This window comes from Giraffa tippelskirchi, chromosome 5, assembly GCF_054371585.1.
Source record: "Giraffa tippelskirchi isolate mGirTip1 chromosome 5, T2T-mGirTip1v1.2.pri, whole genome shotgun sequence".
NCBI classification, from domain to species: domain Eukaryota; kingdom Metazoa; phylum Chordata; class Mammalia; order Artiodactyla; family Giraffidae; genus Giraffa; species Giraffa tippelskirchi.
The window spans coordinates 20,471,447-20,489,725 of NC_137279.1; the positions used below are offsets into that span (position 1 = coordinate 20,471,447).

The following is an 18,279-nucleotide window of genomic DNA, read 5'->3' on the forward strand; positions in this document are numbered from 1 at the left end:
TCTAAGTCACCCGCCCCTTTCAGGATGGAAATGATCTCTACTTAAATAATTAAAAGAGTAGTGCCCAGAGGTTAAATAATGCCCTCCTAGTAGGGAAGGTAAAAATGTATCCTCTACCTGCCTTAGGACAGAATGGAGGTAAATTTGGGGGGAAAAAAAAAGTAGTTTGGGTCTTTGAACAAACAGATGAACCTAAATAAACATAACTATTTTTGCAATAGTTCCCCCAAAATGCCTATTATCTGAATTAATGAAGACCTAAGCCACAAAGAAAAAAGGAGTTATATTTTATATTTAGGAGGGAATGACCTACAATCTTTTCTGTGGAAATTCATAAAGGCCATACGTAAAAGAAAGACATGGTTTCTATTATCACATACTTTATCTGTATCATATCTAAGAAGAGAATAAATAAAATATATCAAGCATCTTATTTGGCCCTAAATGTCACTCACAATTATATTCTCAAAGTTTCAATGCAGGCTTTTCTTTTTCCACGGTTGAAACTTAAAATATGATGAATGATTTTATTCACAGCATCGCTCTTAAAGCTTAGGGTATTTTATTTCTGACTCAATATAAGGGAAAATAGTGTTTACTTTTATTCTAAATGTGTTTCTTAAGAATCATTTCCTTTTACAATACCATTGATTTGCTTCTTACCTAAATTATCCTTTTAAAGATATTGACCTGCTTCTTAAAAGTTAGAGGTATAATATTTCAAGTATCTTCAAATGAACTAAGCAAGAGTTTTACAAATCTCAGCCATATAGCCAAAGAAAATTAGTTTTAAAAAAGACAGTTTAAAAAAACCCAATTTTTTCCACTCCAATTGTCCTAATTTAGCTTACTAGTTCACATTTACTTGTATACTGAATTACTCTAAAAATTGTGTATCTTTCAGATTCTATAACATGAGAGAAATTTTTATCTTTCCTTCAACCTCTCTTGGCTTATATTGTGCGTCTTCTGACATTTCTTTTTCTTCGAGGAGAGTGGTGACCACCACTGTCTTTGGCTGCCTATTGTCCCATGTTTGAAAAATAGCTGCTATGTGTATTTTTGGGTCCAGTCTTGTGTTGTTTGCAGTGGGAGGGCTAGTCTTGTACCAGCTACTCCATCTCAGCTGGTGCCAAAAGCCTCCGGTTCTCTCTTATCCAAACTACTAATACGGTCTCTTTGTTGGTGATATTCTGCCCCTTAAATCTATCCTTTACATGGTTAACAGAGTATTTCAAAAATGCAATCATAACCATGTCATTCTGAGGCTTAACGGCCTTCAGTTGCTCTCCTTTGCAGTGGTTTTCAAAGAAGAGATGGTATGCTCGTGTGTGGGTGTGACAAGGAGGGTACCTCTCTGCTTCAGTTCAGTTCAGTTGCTCAGTCGTGTCCGACTCTTTGCAACCCCACCGACTGCAGCACACCAGGCCTCCCTGTCCATCACCGACTCCCGGAGTTTACCCAAACTCATGTCCATTGAGTTGGTGATGCCATCCAACCATCTCATCCTCTGTTGTCCCCTTCTCCTCCTGCCCTCAATCTTTCCCAGCATCAGGGTCTTTTCAAATGAGTCAGTTCTTCGCATCTCTGCTTCAACCACACTCTAATCTGGAGTTTACCTGCTGTACAGGGCTTCTACGTAAGCTTTTCTACAAAGAAAGGGTTGTTCTGCTAAAAGTGTCTTAAAACTACTATCTTACAGAGTAAGTACAAGGTTCCTGATATAGTATACCAGGTTTTCCACAATCTGGCCACTGTTTGGGTATCCAGCTTCACACTTTACATTCTGGGAACACCAATTTGCTTGCGTTTCCCTAACATATTCCCTACGTTGTAGTTCAGTGCCTTTGCTGAGTTTGTTCTCTCAGTCTGAAAGATTTTTTTCTCAGTTTCTTCTCTATTCCCTATCTGCCAGGTCAACTCTGATCCACCCTGAGACCTAGGACAGGCATTGCCTCTTCAGGAAACTTCCCTTCTATCAATCCCCTAAGGGCAGGTTAGGGCACATCTGAGATTTCTCCAATAACAGATCTTTCTCTGCCACTATGCTTATACATGGGATCATAATTATTCATCTCTGCAACTGATTCCACATAAGTTAACAGCTTTACTTACCAGTCGATTCTCAAACCTTAAAATAGTTATAACTCACAAATGAATAAATGAATATTTGATAGGTAGACATGGGGGCCCTTTTAGGCAAACGAAAAAATATAACATCAGCCAAGAAGTTGGTAAACATACTATTTTTTTACTTTTGGAACCTGGAGTTAGTCAATTTAGCTAGAGCCTCTTAAGGCGGAGAAGTGGGAGAGAATACCAAAATATATTATAACCACATGGGAGGGCTTTAACACCAGGCCATGCATAATTCAGGAAGCACTGGGAAACCATTCAAGATTTTAGATCAGAGGAATAGTGGTCTCTTAATTGGTCTGTCTCCTTCCTATCTTTCCCTCTTCCAATACATCCCACAGATTAATATTCATAACACATAACTCTGACCCCCTTCCTTTCTTAAACTTTCTTTGGTAATTGGCCATTGCCAACAGCATCTTAATGACAACAGACTATAGTCCTTTAGAATAAATAGATTTCTTTCTTTTATTCTGTCTAGTTTACTTGTGCTATTTATCAAATGCCATTTTGCAATTATTTATCCTATTCCCACAACTAAATTTGGTACTGGGGAGAGAGGAAAGAATTGTGTCTTATTCTCTGTAACTCTGAACAGTGAATTCACATACAGGGGCACATGATGTATCTGCTGAATAACTTAAAAGTAGCTCTGAATGAAATATGCCATGGGTAGTTTACTCCAAGATAAATAACACTTGATTTTAGTTATTTGCACAAAGCCTAACTGCTATTTTCATCAATATAGCTGAGTGTAAATATTGCTTTCCGAAAGGAAGAAAAGTATTTTTAAAATATTTTGAAATTGCATTATTACTACTTTGAAGCCTTTACACTAGCATCCCAGCTTTTAAAATTCCAGATACAGAAAGCAGAGTTTGAATGAAGAAAAAAGGAGACATTCTTAATGGCTTGTTACTGCCCAAAGAAAGAAACTCAGAAATTAAGCTTTCTTTTGTACTTTTGTATTGGTTGCACTCTGGGGGGTGGGGGTGGGGGTCATGATTGTCTTCTCTACCATTTCCCTCAGCTCCTTAATCTCTAGTTTACTTGGTCTTATCTCTTGCAAGCAAAATGGAATTCCAATGGCCTCCTAAGTCCTCTTTGAACCATGCTGGTGCCAAGCCAGCTGGGGCCTATCCCGGCATCCAGGCAGGGAAGTGTATTTCGTAACACATAAGCAATGTCTGTTTGGCACAATTTGCATGAAGCAGTTTACTGAATCAGTGAATCATTTCTCAAGGTGATATTCCTGGCAGACTTCTCTCTCAGCATCCTGCCCAGGTCTATCCTTCTACTACCTTCTCAATCGGGTAACTTGGTGTATTCAGCATGCTTCCCATGTACATCCCTCCCCATCCTGTTTCCACTGCTGACAGGAACCGTGCAGAGTTAACAGACAGCATTAAGAAATCCCACACACTGCATACATGAGGGATACTAGTCTAATATAATCCTCCCACATTCCAACAGTGTCTGGCTAAGGATTCAGTTTAAACCCTTACAGAACCCTCTCACTTGATCTTATTAACAGAGCGATAAACACCCCCATGATTAGTTAGTTGATTAAGGTTTAAAATAGCTTTTTAGGATAATTTTGGCAGGAAATTCCTTAAACTCCTTGTTTCAAGAAATTGTGAACTGTTCAACACAAAACTCCAAAGGATAAGAGTTATATTCCTCATGATCGTGTGGGTGGAATGTAAAAGAGTGACAGCGTATTCGGGTTCTTCCACTAAAAAAAAAAAAAGATTTCTAATCTTTTCCTACCATGAAATTAACAGAATGTTAAATAAAATTCAAGTAGCAGGTATAACTATGTCTTAACATTTTCTTATCCTAGAGACTTAATCCAGTTTTTCCTACTTAATAATGGTAGAACACACTTGTCTCAAGACATCAAACTGTTTCTGTAAACTTGTCACCCCTTACCTGGTCTATTGCAGTAACATAACTCATGTATTTCCTTCCAATCCCTTTCACTCAATTTTCAACATGATCAACAGAGTTCCTTTTCTAAGAAGCAAATGTGATGTCATTGCCCTGTTAAATAGCTTTCTATGATCCAAATCATTTCCAGAATAAAGTCTAAATTCCTTAGCATGGCCTTTAAAGAACTCTATTCTTCACCTCTTGCCAGCTATCCATTTTCCTCTTGCAAATTATATTCCAAGAATTTTGAACATTTTGCAGTTTGCCAAAGAGATGTGAAATGTTTCTTGACTTTGCATCTTTATATGTATATGGAATATCCTTCCCATCTTTTCCTCCAAGTGAGCTTCTGTTTGTCCCTAAACACATGACTCAGTTGTAAACTTCTCTGTAAATCCTTTTTTTGCTATTCTCCACTTTAAACCATATACCATCGGAAGGCAATATCTTAGTTAATCTTTCCATTGTGGTAATATTATAATCCTCTTAAAAAACTGCATTGAGGTAAAATTCATGTACCATAAAGTTAACCATCGTAAAGCAAGTAATTCAGTAACATTTAGTACATTCATGATGGTGTGCAGCCACCACCCCTGTACCTAGTTTCAAATGGGTTTTAACTTTTAATTCACCTGAATGTGTTCCTAACAAAACTGCATTTTTGCAACCACAATACCGCACACATAATAGGTGCTCAATAAATAAAGAAGGAATTTCACATTCAACAACAGAAAAGCATCTTATGGATTTTTTTCCTCTTTTATTATCCAGTCTTAGAAAAAAAAAAAACATGCTATTACACCTATTGTTAAGAGAAGACTTATCACATAAAAAAGAAAAGACAGAAGGTTTGGCTCCTTTCAAACTTAAATTTTTAAAAATGGATATTCAGGAATTAAAAGTTTATAATTTGGCTTTTTCAAAATTCATTCAACAAATATTTGTTGAGAATTTACATATATGGCAGGAACTGTTCCAAGCACTGAGGGGTGTCATACTGAACAGAACATACAAAATCCCTGCCTTAGGAAAGGGCAACCCACTCCAGTGTTCTTGCCTGGAGAATTCCATGGAGAGAGGAGCTTGGCAGGCTACAGTCCATGGGGTCACAAAGAGTGGGACATGACTGAGCAACTAATGGTTTCAAAAGCTTATATAAAAGAGACAATAAACATGATAAATTATATAGCATTCTAGAGGGTGGTAAATACTACAGGGGAAAAAAAATAAGATTCAGGTAATTAGATCAGAATTTCTGAATGGAGATATAGGGAGTGGTTGCAATTTTAAGTAATTTGGTCTGAGTAGCCATATCAAGCAAGTGATATACAAGCAAAGAGCTGCAGAAGGTGAGAAAGTGAGTCACGCAAATATCTGAGAGAAAAGTCAAGGCTAAGGTTTCAAGGTAGGAACATGCCTGATGTGCTTAAAACAGGGACAAAGTCATATCCAAGTAAAGGTATATAATGGGCGGGTTGATACATGAGTCAAGAAAAGAGTTGTGTTGGCTTAAGACATACAATTAAGATCATCAGCTTTAGAGGGTTATTCGAAGTTATAAGATTGGATGAGATTCCTAAAGAAGTGAAGTTCATGGACTGAACTCCGTAGCACTCGCGTTGAGATCTGGAGAGCAGGAGAGAAATCTCCAAAGATGACCCAGAAGGAACTGTCAGAGAGAGAGGGAGCAAACTAAGAGAGCACAGTGTCATGGAGAGCAATGTGAAGAAAGTGGTTCTAAGAGAAGGAATGAGTGATCAACTGCATTAAATGCCACTAACTTAAAGATTAGGTAAGACAAGAAGTGAGAAGTGACCACTGAATTTAGCAATGTGGAGGTCACCAGTGAGCTAAACAAGCGCAATTTTCACAAAGCAGCGAAGGTGTGTGAATGAAGTAGATTTAAGAGAGAAGGGGAAGAGAAGAATTAGAAACAAAGCAGCTAGAAGTTTTTAAAAGTTTTTGCATGAAGAGAAGCAGAGAAAGGGATGGTAAATGGAGACAGAACTGAGATTAGCAGGCTTATTTTTTCTTTTAAGATAGGAGAAATAATAGCATGCTGATGGGAACAATCTAGCAGAGAGCAAAGAGTTGAAGATGCAAAAGAAATAAGGGAGAACTGTCAGTAGAATATTCTTCAATTGGCAAGAATGGGCACAGGGAGGGCTGACAGCTGGACCCTGGGCAATCCAACCACAGTGAAAAGAGGGAAATCAATGTGTAAGGAAATAGTTGCTGGTGGATGTGTAGATATAGTAACAGAGTTCTCTTGAATGCCTGAATTTTCTTAATGAAATAAGCAGCAAAATAACAGCTATAAGTGAGGGTAATAGAGAAACATAGAGAAGGAGTCAGAATATATGAGGAAATGGAAAAAAATCATCTCAGAAATCATTCTGGATTGTGCTACTCATAGTCCAAGGTCCTGTACTGTTCTGTTTTGTTGTACAAGTTGTTTGTTTAAACAATTTAACAACATAAAAATTAAGAAGTGTGCTTTGTGTTACTAGTAGATTCATCTCATTTTACAGCACACTCTCCATAAACATGTACGATTTTTGTAATTCTATTTCTTCTTTTCTTATTATGACTATTATTGAACTGCAATTTCATTTTTTTGTTAAATCTAATAAAAAATTTGGACTTAGACTTCTGTCTTTTTATTTTTATTTAATTTATTTATTTATCTATTTTTTAACTTCACAATATTGTATTGGTTTTGCCATACATTGACATGAATCCACCATGGGTGTACATGTGTTCCCCTTCCAGAATCCCCCTCCCACCCCATCCCATCCCTCTGGGTTATCCTGGTGCACCAGCCCCGAGCACCCTGTATCATGCATCGAACCTGAACTGGCAATTCGTTTCACATATAATTTACATGCTTCAATGCCATTCTCCCATATCATCCCGCCCTCGCCCTCTCCCATCAAGTCCAAAATACTGTTCTATACATCTGTGTCTCTTTTGCTGTCTCGCATACAGGGTTAGACTTTTGTCTTTTTAAAACTTCATTTTGCTTCACAATTCATATTATTGTTTTTCTTCATCATGAGGTAGGGAAAAAATTGGTCCCTCACCATGCATAGATTGAGAAGGATGAGTCCAGGAGAGTTGGACAGTAATTAGACTAGGAAATGTTTTGTGATTGCCAAGGAGCATTAGAGGCTCACATGGGGTTTGCAGCCATTAGTTAAAGACCGTCAGTGTGGTGGACTGATTCTCTCCAGACACATCATGCTGCATGGAAGCAGAGCAGGACAGATGAGCAGCAGGATTTAACTGACCTGTCACATCGCCAAGTGAATATGAGATGGTGCACAAGGGGGCAGGAGCAGCAAGGAAACAGTATGCAAAGATTAAAATAAATGATCCTGGAATTCAAGCTGGATGAAGAGAGAAGAGAGGGTAACAGAGGTATGAGGGGCAAAAAAGTGACAAGATCAATGGCCGATAGGTCCCAAAAGGATTGAAAAACTGTTGGCAAATAGGATGAGCTAGAAAGAGAGTAGGTGACGGTCAAATAGTAAGACACGCACAATTGAGAATGTGAAGAAGCTGTAGCAATGAGGCGAAAAGATTCTTAGAGGAGAGGAGTTTGGGAAACTTAGAGCCAGTGTGTTGAAGGGATCATCTCTGCAGACGCTGGAATCCTCACAAGTGAAGGCAGGAGTAGTGCTGGAGATAATGATGATGAGTCAGGAGCTAAAATCAGTAAGAAATGAGGAGAAATGACGGTATGGGGTGGGGCTAGAAGATGACTATACCATGAGACTCAGAGTTTGGACTTGATAGGGGAAAAGAGGGTGAACAGACAGGAAGCAGCCATGAAAGGAGAAGGATGCCTACCACAGGCAGCATGGTATGAAGGCCATGAGAGAGAAACAGCCATCACTTGACAGGACCTCACACAAGCTAGTGTCCTCAGAAAGCTACACATTCTCAGGAGATCTAGAATGAAGGAACTCCTTCAGAGAAGGGGTGAAAGAAAGAGCTGATGTGACTGATGACGGACCATGAGTTGCCGAGGGCATAGTAAACGGGTTTCAAGAGGTGGGAAAGGATGAGGGGAAGGCAGAGACAGGAAAGGGGATTTACAGAGTCACACGGAGAGTAGAAGACAAGGGTTCCCCAGATGTCTAGGGCTACTCTTGATGGCTAGCATGTTGATGTTTGATGCTACAATACTATAGCACAATTATCCTTCAATTAAAAATAAGCAAATTTTTTAAAAAAGGGATACAGTATGTAAGAAATCTTTTTAGAAATCATCATTCCTCACGGACAGTTATTTTATGGGACTAAAGGGGGTCCAAGCCTGGATTACTCAATTGATCAGTAATATTTAATCCATGGGGTACATCATGGTTCTCTATAAGGCATGCTCCTGACCTTGTACTACGTATCTTTAGGCTATTTGGTTCCTTACAGTACTAAACTGAAGTAGGTAAGGGCAAAAAGGTGGTAAATGACATGTTCATATCACTCCATACATAGCTCTGATAAAAGATTGCTGACAGAGTAGGTTGGTTTAAATGGGCATTCTGAATTATCTGTTTATTCAGATTGGATAATTAGAAATATTCTATACTAATATGTACCCTACCAATTTTTATTATGTAGCTGCTTAATAGAAACAAAACAACATGTACTATCCTGTTCCAGAAAGGGCTGACCTTTATTGAATTATTTTAATAAAATCAAATTTAATTATATTACAATACTGGAAAAGGGTCACAGGTAGGGAAATGATAACAAAAGTAAGGGACATTTTCCAGTGACTAGAGAAAAAGAATAACCAAGTTCATAGAGGGCACATTAGCCAGGCCCTTGCAAGTAAGTACCGCCTATGAAAAGAAAAGATGAAAATCAAAATTGCTTTATTGGTATGACCTTGCCTTTATGATGTTAAAGAATGCTGAGTAGGAGAAGAGATGGGAAAGAAAAGATACAGAGGGGGAGGAGAGAGAGAAGAGAAAAGGGTATAGGGATCCACAGATAAGAATTAAGAAATGTATTTTTTGTGCTTTGCTTCAACTGAATTCATTTTTTTGGAGGGATGACTTACGGAATTAATATTCTGCTTAACTGCTTTCTAGTTATTTATATATGTTTTTGACAATTAATCTTTCTCCTTCATTGAATGAGATCCTTCTCCTCTTTTCCTCCCCATTATCCCTCTTCTTTGTTAAGATCATACTCATCATTTTTTTATGCTGTGGAGGTTGGGAGCAAGATGGTTTTCAGGCCCTACCAAATCAACCATCTGATAAATTACCAAGAGGCAAATGAATTATTGGATGTGGAAGAATTTGCACACTGTAACAGTTTGAGGAGTAAAGTAATAATGGTATATACATAAGTTCAAGGGCTTTTTTTTAACTAGAACCACAGAAAATTTACCTAGAACTCAATGTCTGTACTTAGTACATCTGTCTCTCCAGATCCATTCTTTGCCCTTCTCTCCCTTGCTGTGCTTTAGGAAACAGATTTCTGGAACACATCAAAAGCAATCTTTTCCTTTGGCTTTAAGTTAGGTTTGGCCGGTAGGTAACTCTGGCAAGAAATCAGAAAGCAGGAAAAGAGAGCAGGCGTGTTTGTTCTCCAGTGCTTCCTCCCTGCTGGCCATTTTTGTTTTGGTAGAGGTTGTGTTTCCTTGTGTAAAGCCATAGCTACTGTCATCAGCCCTCTTGTGCAACTACAGTTCTCTGGGTTCCAGAAAAACTGCTCCTTTCCCTTGCCCTGAAGGTCCAGGGTGACAACTGCTGTAATGTGTACTCTATCACCCTCTGGTGGGTCCCTTATGCTGCCCACACCTCTGTACACTCCCTTCATTAAACTTCTTTCAATTCATCTGCTGACTGTGCCATTTGATACTTGTAAGAAGCAAGACTGATATAATTTCTAATAGCTGTGCTGGGCTTAGTTGCTCAGTCATGTCCGACTCTGGGCGCCCATGGACTGTAGCCCACCAGGCTCCTCTGTCCACTGGGATTCTCCAGGCAAGAATGGAATGGGTTGCCATGCTCTCCCCCTGGGATCTTCCCAACTCAGGGATTGAACCCAGGTCTCCTGCATTGCAGGTAGATTCTTTACCATCTGAGCCACCAGGGAAGCCTTTCTAATAGCTAGATTGATATAACTTCAGGGCCAGGTCTACACAATCCAACCCATTCTCATTCCAAATTACTCAACTCAATATCTCTTTCGCTATTCCATAGTGAATACCCAGCCCGGTCTTGTTGAAGTCCCTGCTTCGTGACAATCACGTATTCATCATGACGACACTGGCAGCGCTTTGGAATCACTTGAGAGTCTCCATTCATAAAGCCTCCATTTTCATAAGTGTAACTCATCAAGATGCAAATTTAAAACTAGATTATTTTAGGAATTTGGTCAGAAAAGGGAAGTAGCTTTTCTCAGTAACATCCAACCTCACCTCCTTCTCCTTGTTGAGCAACACCAGCTGGCTGTCTGTGAGGATGCAGTACTTCCGCTCCCATGCTGTCGTGTCGGTGTAGGGCGACTGGCCACAGGACAGACGGTGGGTAGGCGGCCCTTTCACATCTGTGTGACAGACACAAAAACAAACGTGACAAATCACTACCACGCTTGGTAAATTCACATTTCAAAAGGAAGATGCTTCAAAATCAAGGAAGGTGGTCTAAGTATACACCTATGTAGTTGAGTTGAAAACATAAAATTCCTCTGAAGAAAATATAAACAGTTTTTGACAGAGGGAAGATTTTGCCCTATAGTCTGCAAAAAAAAGAGGGCTGAAACACTTTGGGAAGAATTGTTAGTACAAATTTGACATGGTAATCACCAGTGTACATGCACTAAAATAATGGGAGATCACTTCAGGGCAAAACCAGTTATCATTCAAAAGAAAGAGGTGGGGGTGACTCAGAGACAACAAAGGATAGGTATCTTTCGGAAGAAGATGTTGCTTGCTGCATGTACACTCAAGAGTACTGCTGAGCTTGAATCGAAAGAGTGAAGTTACTCGCAGCCGACATCTTCAAAATGGCTTTATTTTTGGTCAGTTGTAAGATTTTAGAACTGGTTAAACTATAGCATCATATTACCACTAGAGGCCAGTAAGATCTTAAAAACAGAGACGATCTAAACATTGCCATCATGTCTCTTAAAGGTGGAGGCATACAATATAATATCAAAGTTAAATGTTTCAACTCTTCTAAAAGTCTCATCTCCTATGTTACTTTAATTTTTTTCTTTTTCTTTTATTGAGATATGACTGACATGTAACACTATATTATTTTCAAGTGTATAACATAATGAGTCAGTATTTGTATACACTGCAGGATGATGATCCTAACAAGTCTAATTACCATTCGTCACCATAATAAGTTAGAAAATCTCTTTTCGTTTGATGATTACCTTTTTTTTTAAAGAAAATAATATGTTCATTTTATTTTTTTTTCAGCTGTTTATTTTTTTATTTTTATTTATTTTTTATTTGTTTTGCCATACATTGACATGAATCCACCATGGATGTACATGTTTTCCCCTTCCACCTCTCTCCCCATCCCATCCCTACGGGTCATCCCGGTGCATCAGCCCCGAGCGCCCTGTATCATGCATTGAACCTGGACTGGCGATTCATTTCACATATGATAATTTACATGCTTCCATGCCATTCTCCCATATCATCCCACCCTCGCCCTCTCTCATAGAATCCATAATACTGTTCTATTTATCTGTGTCTCTTTTGATGTCTCCCAGGTTTATCTTTACTGATTGACTAAATACCATATATATGAGGTACCATTTCACACCAGTCAGAATGGCTGCTATCCAAAAGACTACAACCAATAAGTGCTGGAGAGGCTGTGGAGAAAAGGGAACCCTCTTACACTGTTGGTGGGAATGCAAACTAGTACAGCCACTATGGAGAACAGTGTGAAGATTCCTCAAAAAACTGGAAATAGAACTGCCATATGACCCAGCAATCCCACTGCTGGGCATACACACTGAGGAAACCAGAATTGAAAGAGACACGTGTACCCCAATGTTCATTGCAGCACTGTTTATAACAGCCAGGACATGGAAGCAACCTAGATGCCCATCAGCAGACGAATGGATAAGGAAGCTGTGGTACATATACACAATGGAATATTACTCAGCCATTAAAAAGAATACATTTGAATCAGTTCTAATGAGGTGGATGAAACTGGAGCCTATTATACAGAGTGAAGTAAGCCAGAAAGAAAAACACCAATACAGTATACTAACACATATATATGATGAGAACTTTTTGATTTACTCTCCTGGCAACTTTCAAATATCCACTACAATATTGTAATTGCCATGCTGCAGATGACATTTGCATGGCATATTATAAGTGGAAGTTTGTATCCCTTGACCCCCTTCACCCATCTCATCCACCATCCTCTTGGAGATCATCATGCTGTTCTCTGTATTTGTGAGTTTTGTTTTGTTTATTTTGGATTTTAGATTCCACATATAAGTGACATCATACAGTATTTGTTTTTCTCTGACTTATTACATTTAGCATAATACCTTCAAGGTCTATGTTGTCATAAATGATAAGATTTCATTTCTTTTTCAATGGCAGAGTAGTATGCTATTCATCCACCAATGGGCACTTGGGTTATTTTCATTTCATGACTATTGTAAATAATTACACAATGAACACAAGAATGCATATAGCTTTTCCAATTAGTGTTTTCATGTTCTTTGTATAAATATCCAAAAGCGAAATTGTTGGGCTGTATGGAAAAGGAAATGGCAACCCACTCCAGTACTCTTGCCTGGAAAATCCCATGGACGGGGGAGCCTGGTAGGCTATAGTCCATGGGGTCACGAAGAGTCAGACACGACTGAGCGACTTCACTTTCACTTTTCACTCTCATGCATTGGAGACAGAAATGGCAACCCATTCCAGTGTTCTTGCCTGGAGAATCCCAGGGACAGAGGAGCCTGGTGGGCTGCTGTCTATGGGGTCACACAGAGTCGGATATGACTAAAGAGACTCAGCAGCAGCAGCAGCAGCATGGTAGTTCTATTTTCAATTTTTTGAGGAACTTCTAAACTGTTTTCCATAGTGGCTGCACCAGTTCACATTCCTACCAACAGTACACAAGGGTTCCGTTTTCTCTACATTTTTGTCATCACTTGTTATTTCTTCTCTTTTAGAAAATAGCCATTTTCATTGGTGAGGGACCTCTCACTGTGATTTTGATTTGCATTTTTCTGATGATCAGGGAAGCTGAATACATTACATATGTGTTGTCCATCTATATGTTTCTTTGGAAAATTTTCTGTTCAGATCCTCTGCCCATTTTTCAATCAGACTGCTGTGGGTATTTTTGTTTGTTTTTTACTCAGTTGTATGAGTTCTTCATATATTTTGGATATTAACTCATCAGATATATGATTTATAAATATTTTCTCCAGTTTAGTAGGTTGCCATTTCATCTTATTGATGGTTTCCTTTGCTGTGCAGAAGCTTTTTATTTTGATATAGTCCTGTTTGTTTTTTTGCTTTTTTTTTTTTTTTGCCTTTGCTTTAGGGGTGAGATCCAAAAAAATCACTTCAAAATTTTTTTAATATGAACTGTTTGCTCATTTGGGCTATTGAAAAACTTGAAACATATCTTAACTATAAGTGTGTATTAGGTCCATTGAGTAAGGCTTTTATGATGTTTCAAGATATATCAAAAGTTCTTTAGCCATGAAGGACTAATTCCTCTCAGGAATACCGTGTAGGAAACATTTAAAATACATTACTTATTACTATTTAGTTATTATACTAGAGGAGCACTTCAAACTGAAGAAATTCAAAATCAAATGCCCATGAGTGCAGGAGAGTTGTAAATATCAATAATAAATAAGCACATTTTATCAATTAGGTAAGAGTCTTCATTACTATTACTTTCCATAGACTTTTAGTCTTTTTATCACAGGATGATAGGTATTCCTGGTACTGACCGACTTCAAGGAAATTTAAATGATTTCCTAGATGTTTTATGCTATAATTACTTAAATATGCATAACTACAGGTGACAATCTGTAAAAAGTAAACAGGTCAGTATTTAGGGCATTAGGTGTATATATGCCTCTCCTCACCCCCATGTGTGTCCAACATTGTCATCAGTGCTCCTCCTGGCTAACTTCATTGCTCTCTAAAAGTCTATCTAAACTTGTTGCTTGGCATGTTTGGGGAGCTCATCAACTACCCTCCAAAATAACTCAAGATCCAAGAACCAATAATGTTCCCAGGCCTTGGCTTGACATGTTTACTAATTTTTAGAAGTTCGCTGTCTTTCCTTTTCCCCTTGTTTTTCTGCTTCTATCTCCTGTGAACTTCACACACCAGTACCTGCTACATCGGTAGCTTCTCCATTCCACAACCAACTCTCTCCTACCTTCAACTCTTTCATTTCAAGCATTTAAAGTTTTCTTTATACTTCAAATTTTCCTAAAATTATCACAAACAGCTTTAAAGGAATTAATTCAGTAATTCTTGGCAGATAAAAGATTCTTGCCTGAACTTAAAAGCCATGTCAAAGCTGATTTTCTTCACACGATTTGGATAAACAAATGGGTTACATTTTTACCACAATGCAGACCTATTTTTAGAGCCAAATACCAAGATCACTTCAACAGAGAGGGATGCACCTACTTTATGTAGAAATGTAGTGGTTTTGTGGCCTAGACAAGTTTTCATTCAAATGACTAACCTTCTTATGTAAGTTGGCCATGGATGACCTAAACTGCCCCCTGCAATTTAATCTGAATCTTATGATCCACACTGAGTAAGAAGATATTGATAGGCTCTGTCCATAAAAACTAGAATATGGAAAACTGTATTACAGCAGGAAACCCAGGTTTCCTGACAAAATATAAATCTGCCACCAGCAATGAATTTAAGAAAACCTGAATTATCTTCCCTGTGTCAACCTGAGTAATTATCTTACAGTCTCCCTTAAAGTTCTCCCCTTCTCCAACTTGGGCTTTGCTCCTAGTTTCTTCATGCTATTGTGAAACAAGACAATGTCTCATAAAGCATGTTGGGGACTCTGAATTACTCCTCTCCAGTGTTAAAGGTAGAATGAAATAGGAAGCAGTACTTCCACATTTTAGTTTTTCTGTCTGTCTAAATTATGAGGTTGATTAGCCATGTCATAAATTTTATAGCTTCACATTTTTTCCTACTATCTATGGTCCACACTTTGATCACTTTATAAGACTGCATTAAAAGGAAGAAAACAAGAAGTCAGAATAAGTGGGGTTTTTTTGTTCTTTTTAGCATTTCTGGATTAAGGTTTAAAGGGCATTTTAAGTAACAATCTAAGATATTTTTGAAAACCTATAAATTTAATTTATTCATTCTACTGTGTCATTTCCATAACTAAATGAAGGTATAATAGTACACTTGTAAAGCCTGTTGACTGAGATTATATTAAACTCAGGACAAACTCAGATTATTACTCTATTTCATTTTACCAAGTCTACCAATCCCTCCCTCCCTCCCATCTTCCTTCACTCCCACCTTGTTTCTCTGGCTCTCTTGACATACTTCTAATTTCTGACTTTCAATTGCATTTAGTATCTAAAATTCACTACTGAATAGGGTAACAACTTTAGAATTACAAATAAGAATCTTAACAGCAAAACTGGAAGGAAATTTTAGATTTGTGCTGTCCAATTCCTGTAAGGATACCAACGATACTGGATGCTACCCCTTATTACAAAAATTGAATAATTTCAGAAACATTAAAAAGAATCAGAAGTTACACAATGAACCCCATTAGAAAGTACTTCTTTGAGACTGGATATTATCATGTAGACTAATAATTTCCAAAATCTTTGATCTCATGATTCCTTTACACTTTGAAAATTGAGGACTTCAAAGAGTATTTTTTTAATGTGGGCTATATTTATCAATATTTACCACACTAGATATTAAAACTAAGAAATTTTTAAAATATTTATTCATTTAACAACAAGAACAAACCTACTGCGTGTTAACATAAATAACACATTTTTGATGAAATGCAATTATTTCCCAAAACAATTAGTGAGAGGAGTGACAATATTTAAAGTTTTGCAAATCTCTTTCAAATCTGGATATAGAAGACACCTGGGTTCTTATATTTGTTGCGATATTTAATCTCATGCTTTATGTTGTCTTGGTTTAAGTATAAGTGAAAATCTATACACACTGATAAACAGTTGGAAAAGGGAAAAAATATTTTAATAGCATTTTCAGGTAAGTGTGGGTCATCTTTTCTAATACTATACCAAAAATTGAGAAGCAGCTGCTCCTTAAAAGTAAAATGTGGAACTTGATACCACTTCAAAAAACTTTTCATACTCTGTTAAGTTAAAAATCATTGGTCTACTTTGCCCTTTGAATGAATCCTTTTACCCAAAGGCATGAGCTCAGAAGGTAAAGAATCCACCTGCAATGTGGGAGACCTGGGTTCGATCCCTGGGTTTAGAAGATCCCCTGGAGGGGGACATGGCAACCCACTTTAGTATTCTTGCCTGGTGAATCCCCCCAGACAGAGGAGTCTAGTGGGCTACAGTCCATGCAGTCGCAAACAGTCAGATAACGACTGAGTGGCCAAGCACACATGACTTAGGGACACTATGCATTGATCATTTAGAAAAAAATGGTTCATTTAGCTTTGCAGCGCAGATCTTCGAAACACTGACACTCTTTATTACATAATATCAAAAAATCACATTCATTAATCTTCAGAAAGTCTTGATCGTCAGAAAAATCTTCAAGTACTGGAAAGCTGTCAAGCTCCAGGTGGCACATTCAAGTTTTCCAAAACACCGACCTTTGTTTCTTGTCTTAAATTTTACCTTGTCAATAAATATTTTTGTTTTCTTTCCCCTTAAGAGACAGGTTTATATCTTTTTCCCCGCTAGAAAATGACTGACAAATAACCAAGACTGAATAACTTTAGTTTGTCTTTCAGTTGTTCTTTCAAGTAAAAGTGGTGTTCCGTGAAAAACAAATGATAAGTCTAGCTCCCAGATCACTTTCCACTAATGCTTTCCCCAGTGTTATATAACTGTCATACTTCGGAATGCAACTTAAGTGTATTTCCCCTCTCATCATACAGAATGTTAAAAAGACATAAACTTCAAAGGTTAACATGTAATAAAATTAAAGATTTTCCCCGAGTTCTCAAGGATATCCTTAAGGAAAACTGGCTTTTTTTCCCCCTACTATGTGTGGCAGAGAAGATTGCATGACTATTGGCATAGCTTGGTGCCACAGTCTTGATTCCTGCAACTGCATCAATAGTTTTGTTTATAACTCCTTTTGTATCAGAGTAAATGTCAACACAGTAAAAACAAATAAAAATAATTTTAATCTCACAGATCAAGGGGACCCTCAGGTTCTAGGGTCCCACAGACCATACGTAAAAAACCACCGCTTACATAATAGGAAGGCAATGAAAGATTCTAAGAAAATTTGGCAATAATTTGTAAGATGAAGTAGGGAAAAGACCAGAGTTCTTATACAATGACTGGGAGATTAATGTAATGGCTGGGGCGTGGGATGATTAGGGTCATAGACTGATGACAGTGAAAAAAGAAAGAAAGGGACTATGTGAGTCAAATTTTGAAACAGAAATCAACAACACTGGTAACTCTCTAGCTGTTTGTGGGGAAAGAATAGCACAAAAGAGCTGAGAGAATAGATGCAATTAATACAAATACAGATTTATAAATACTCCTAAGACAGGTTATATAACTGTAATTCTGCTTTTGTTTCAGCAGGAAAGTTTAAGACAAAGACTTTTCAAAAAAAAGCATACAGAAAACCCAAAAGGGAAGCTTTTAAACTTGAATTTAATTTGAAGGATTCACTGCAATCCATTATATCCACCTCATTTCAAAACAGCATTGAAAATACCATTATATTTTGTCTACCTGTAAACCTCGAAGTCAAACCCTGGGCCTCTTCAAATGCTAACATAAATTTAGTAACTACTTGGCAAAGAAACAACAACCAAAAAACTTCTCCTGTGTGTGTAATCTTTTCTTGTAACTTTTCCTTGTACCAGAGAAGGGAGCAAAATAGCCTATCGCATCGTTTGGCAAAAAAGAGGAACCAAAATGATATGATAGAGCTGGAAATTCCATTAGGCTTATCTATAAATATCCACAAAGTAATTTTTCTCTTAGAATGTAAGC

At 37.7% G+C, this 18,279-nt stretch overlaps 1 protein-coding gene across 5 annotated transcripts in view; it reads right to left on the bottom strand.

The window, feature by feature from the left end:
* The window catches only part of RASAL2 (RAS protein activator like 2), a 384,725-nt gene that overhangs the window by 175,956 nt on the left and 190,490 nt on the right, over positions 1-18,279 (bottom strand). For all 5 annotated transcript variants that reach the window (XM_081485990.1, XM_081485993.1, XM_081485991.1 and 2 more), the window contains one exon: positions 10,511-10,638. In XM_081485990.1, coding sequence (XP_081342116.1) covers positions 10,511-10,638 — 128 coding nt within the window. The remainder of the gene's footprint in view (positions 1-10,510; positions 10,639-18,279) is intronic.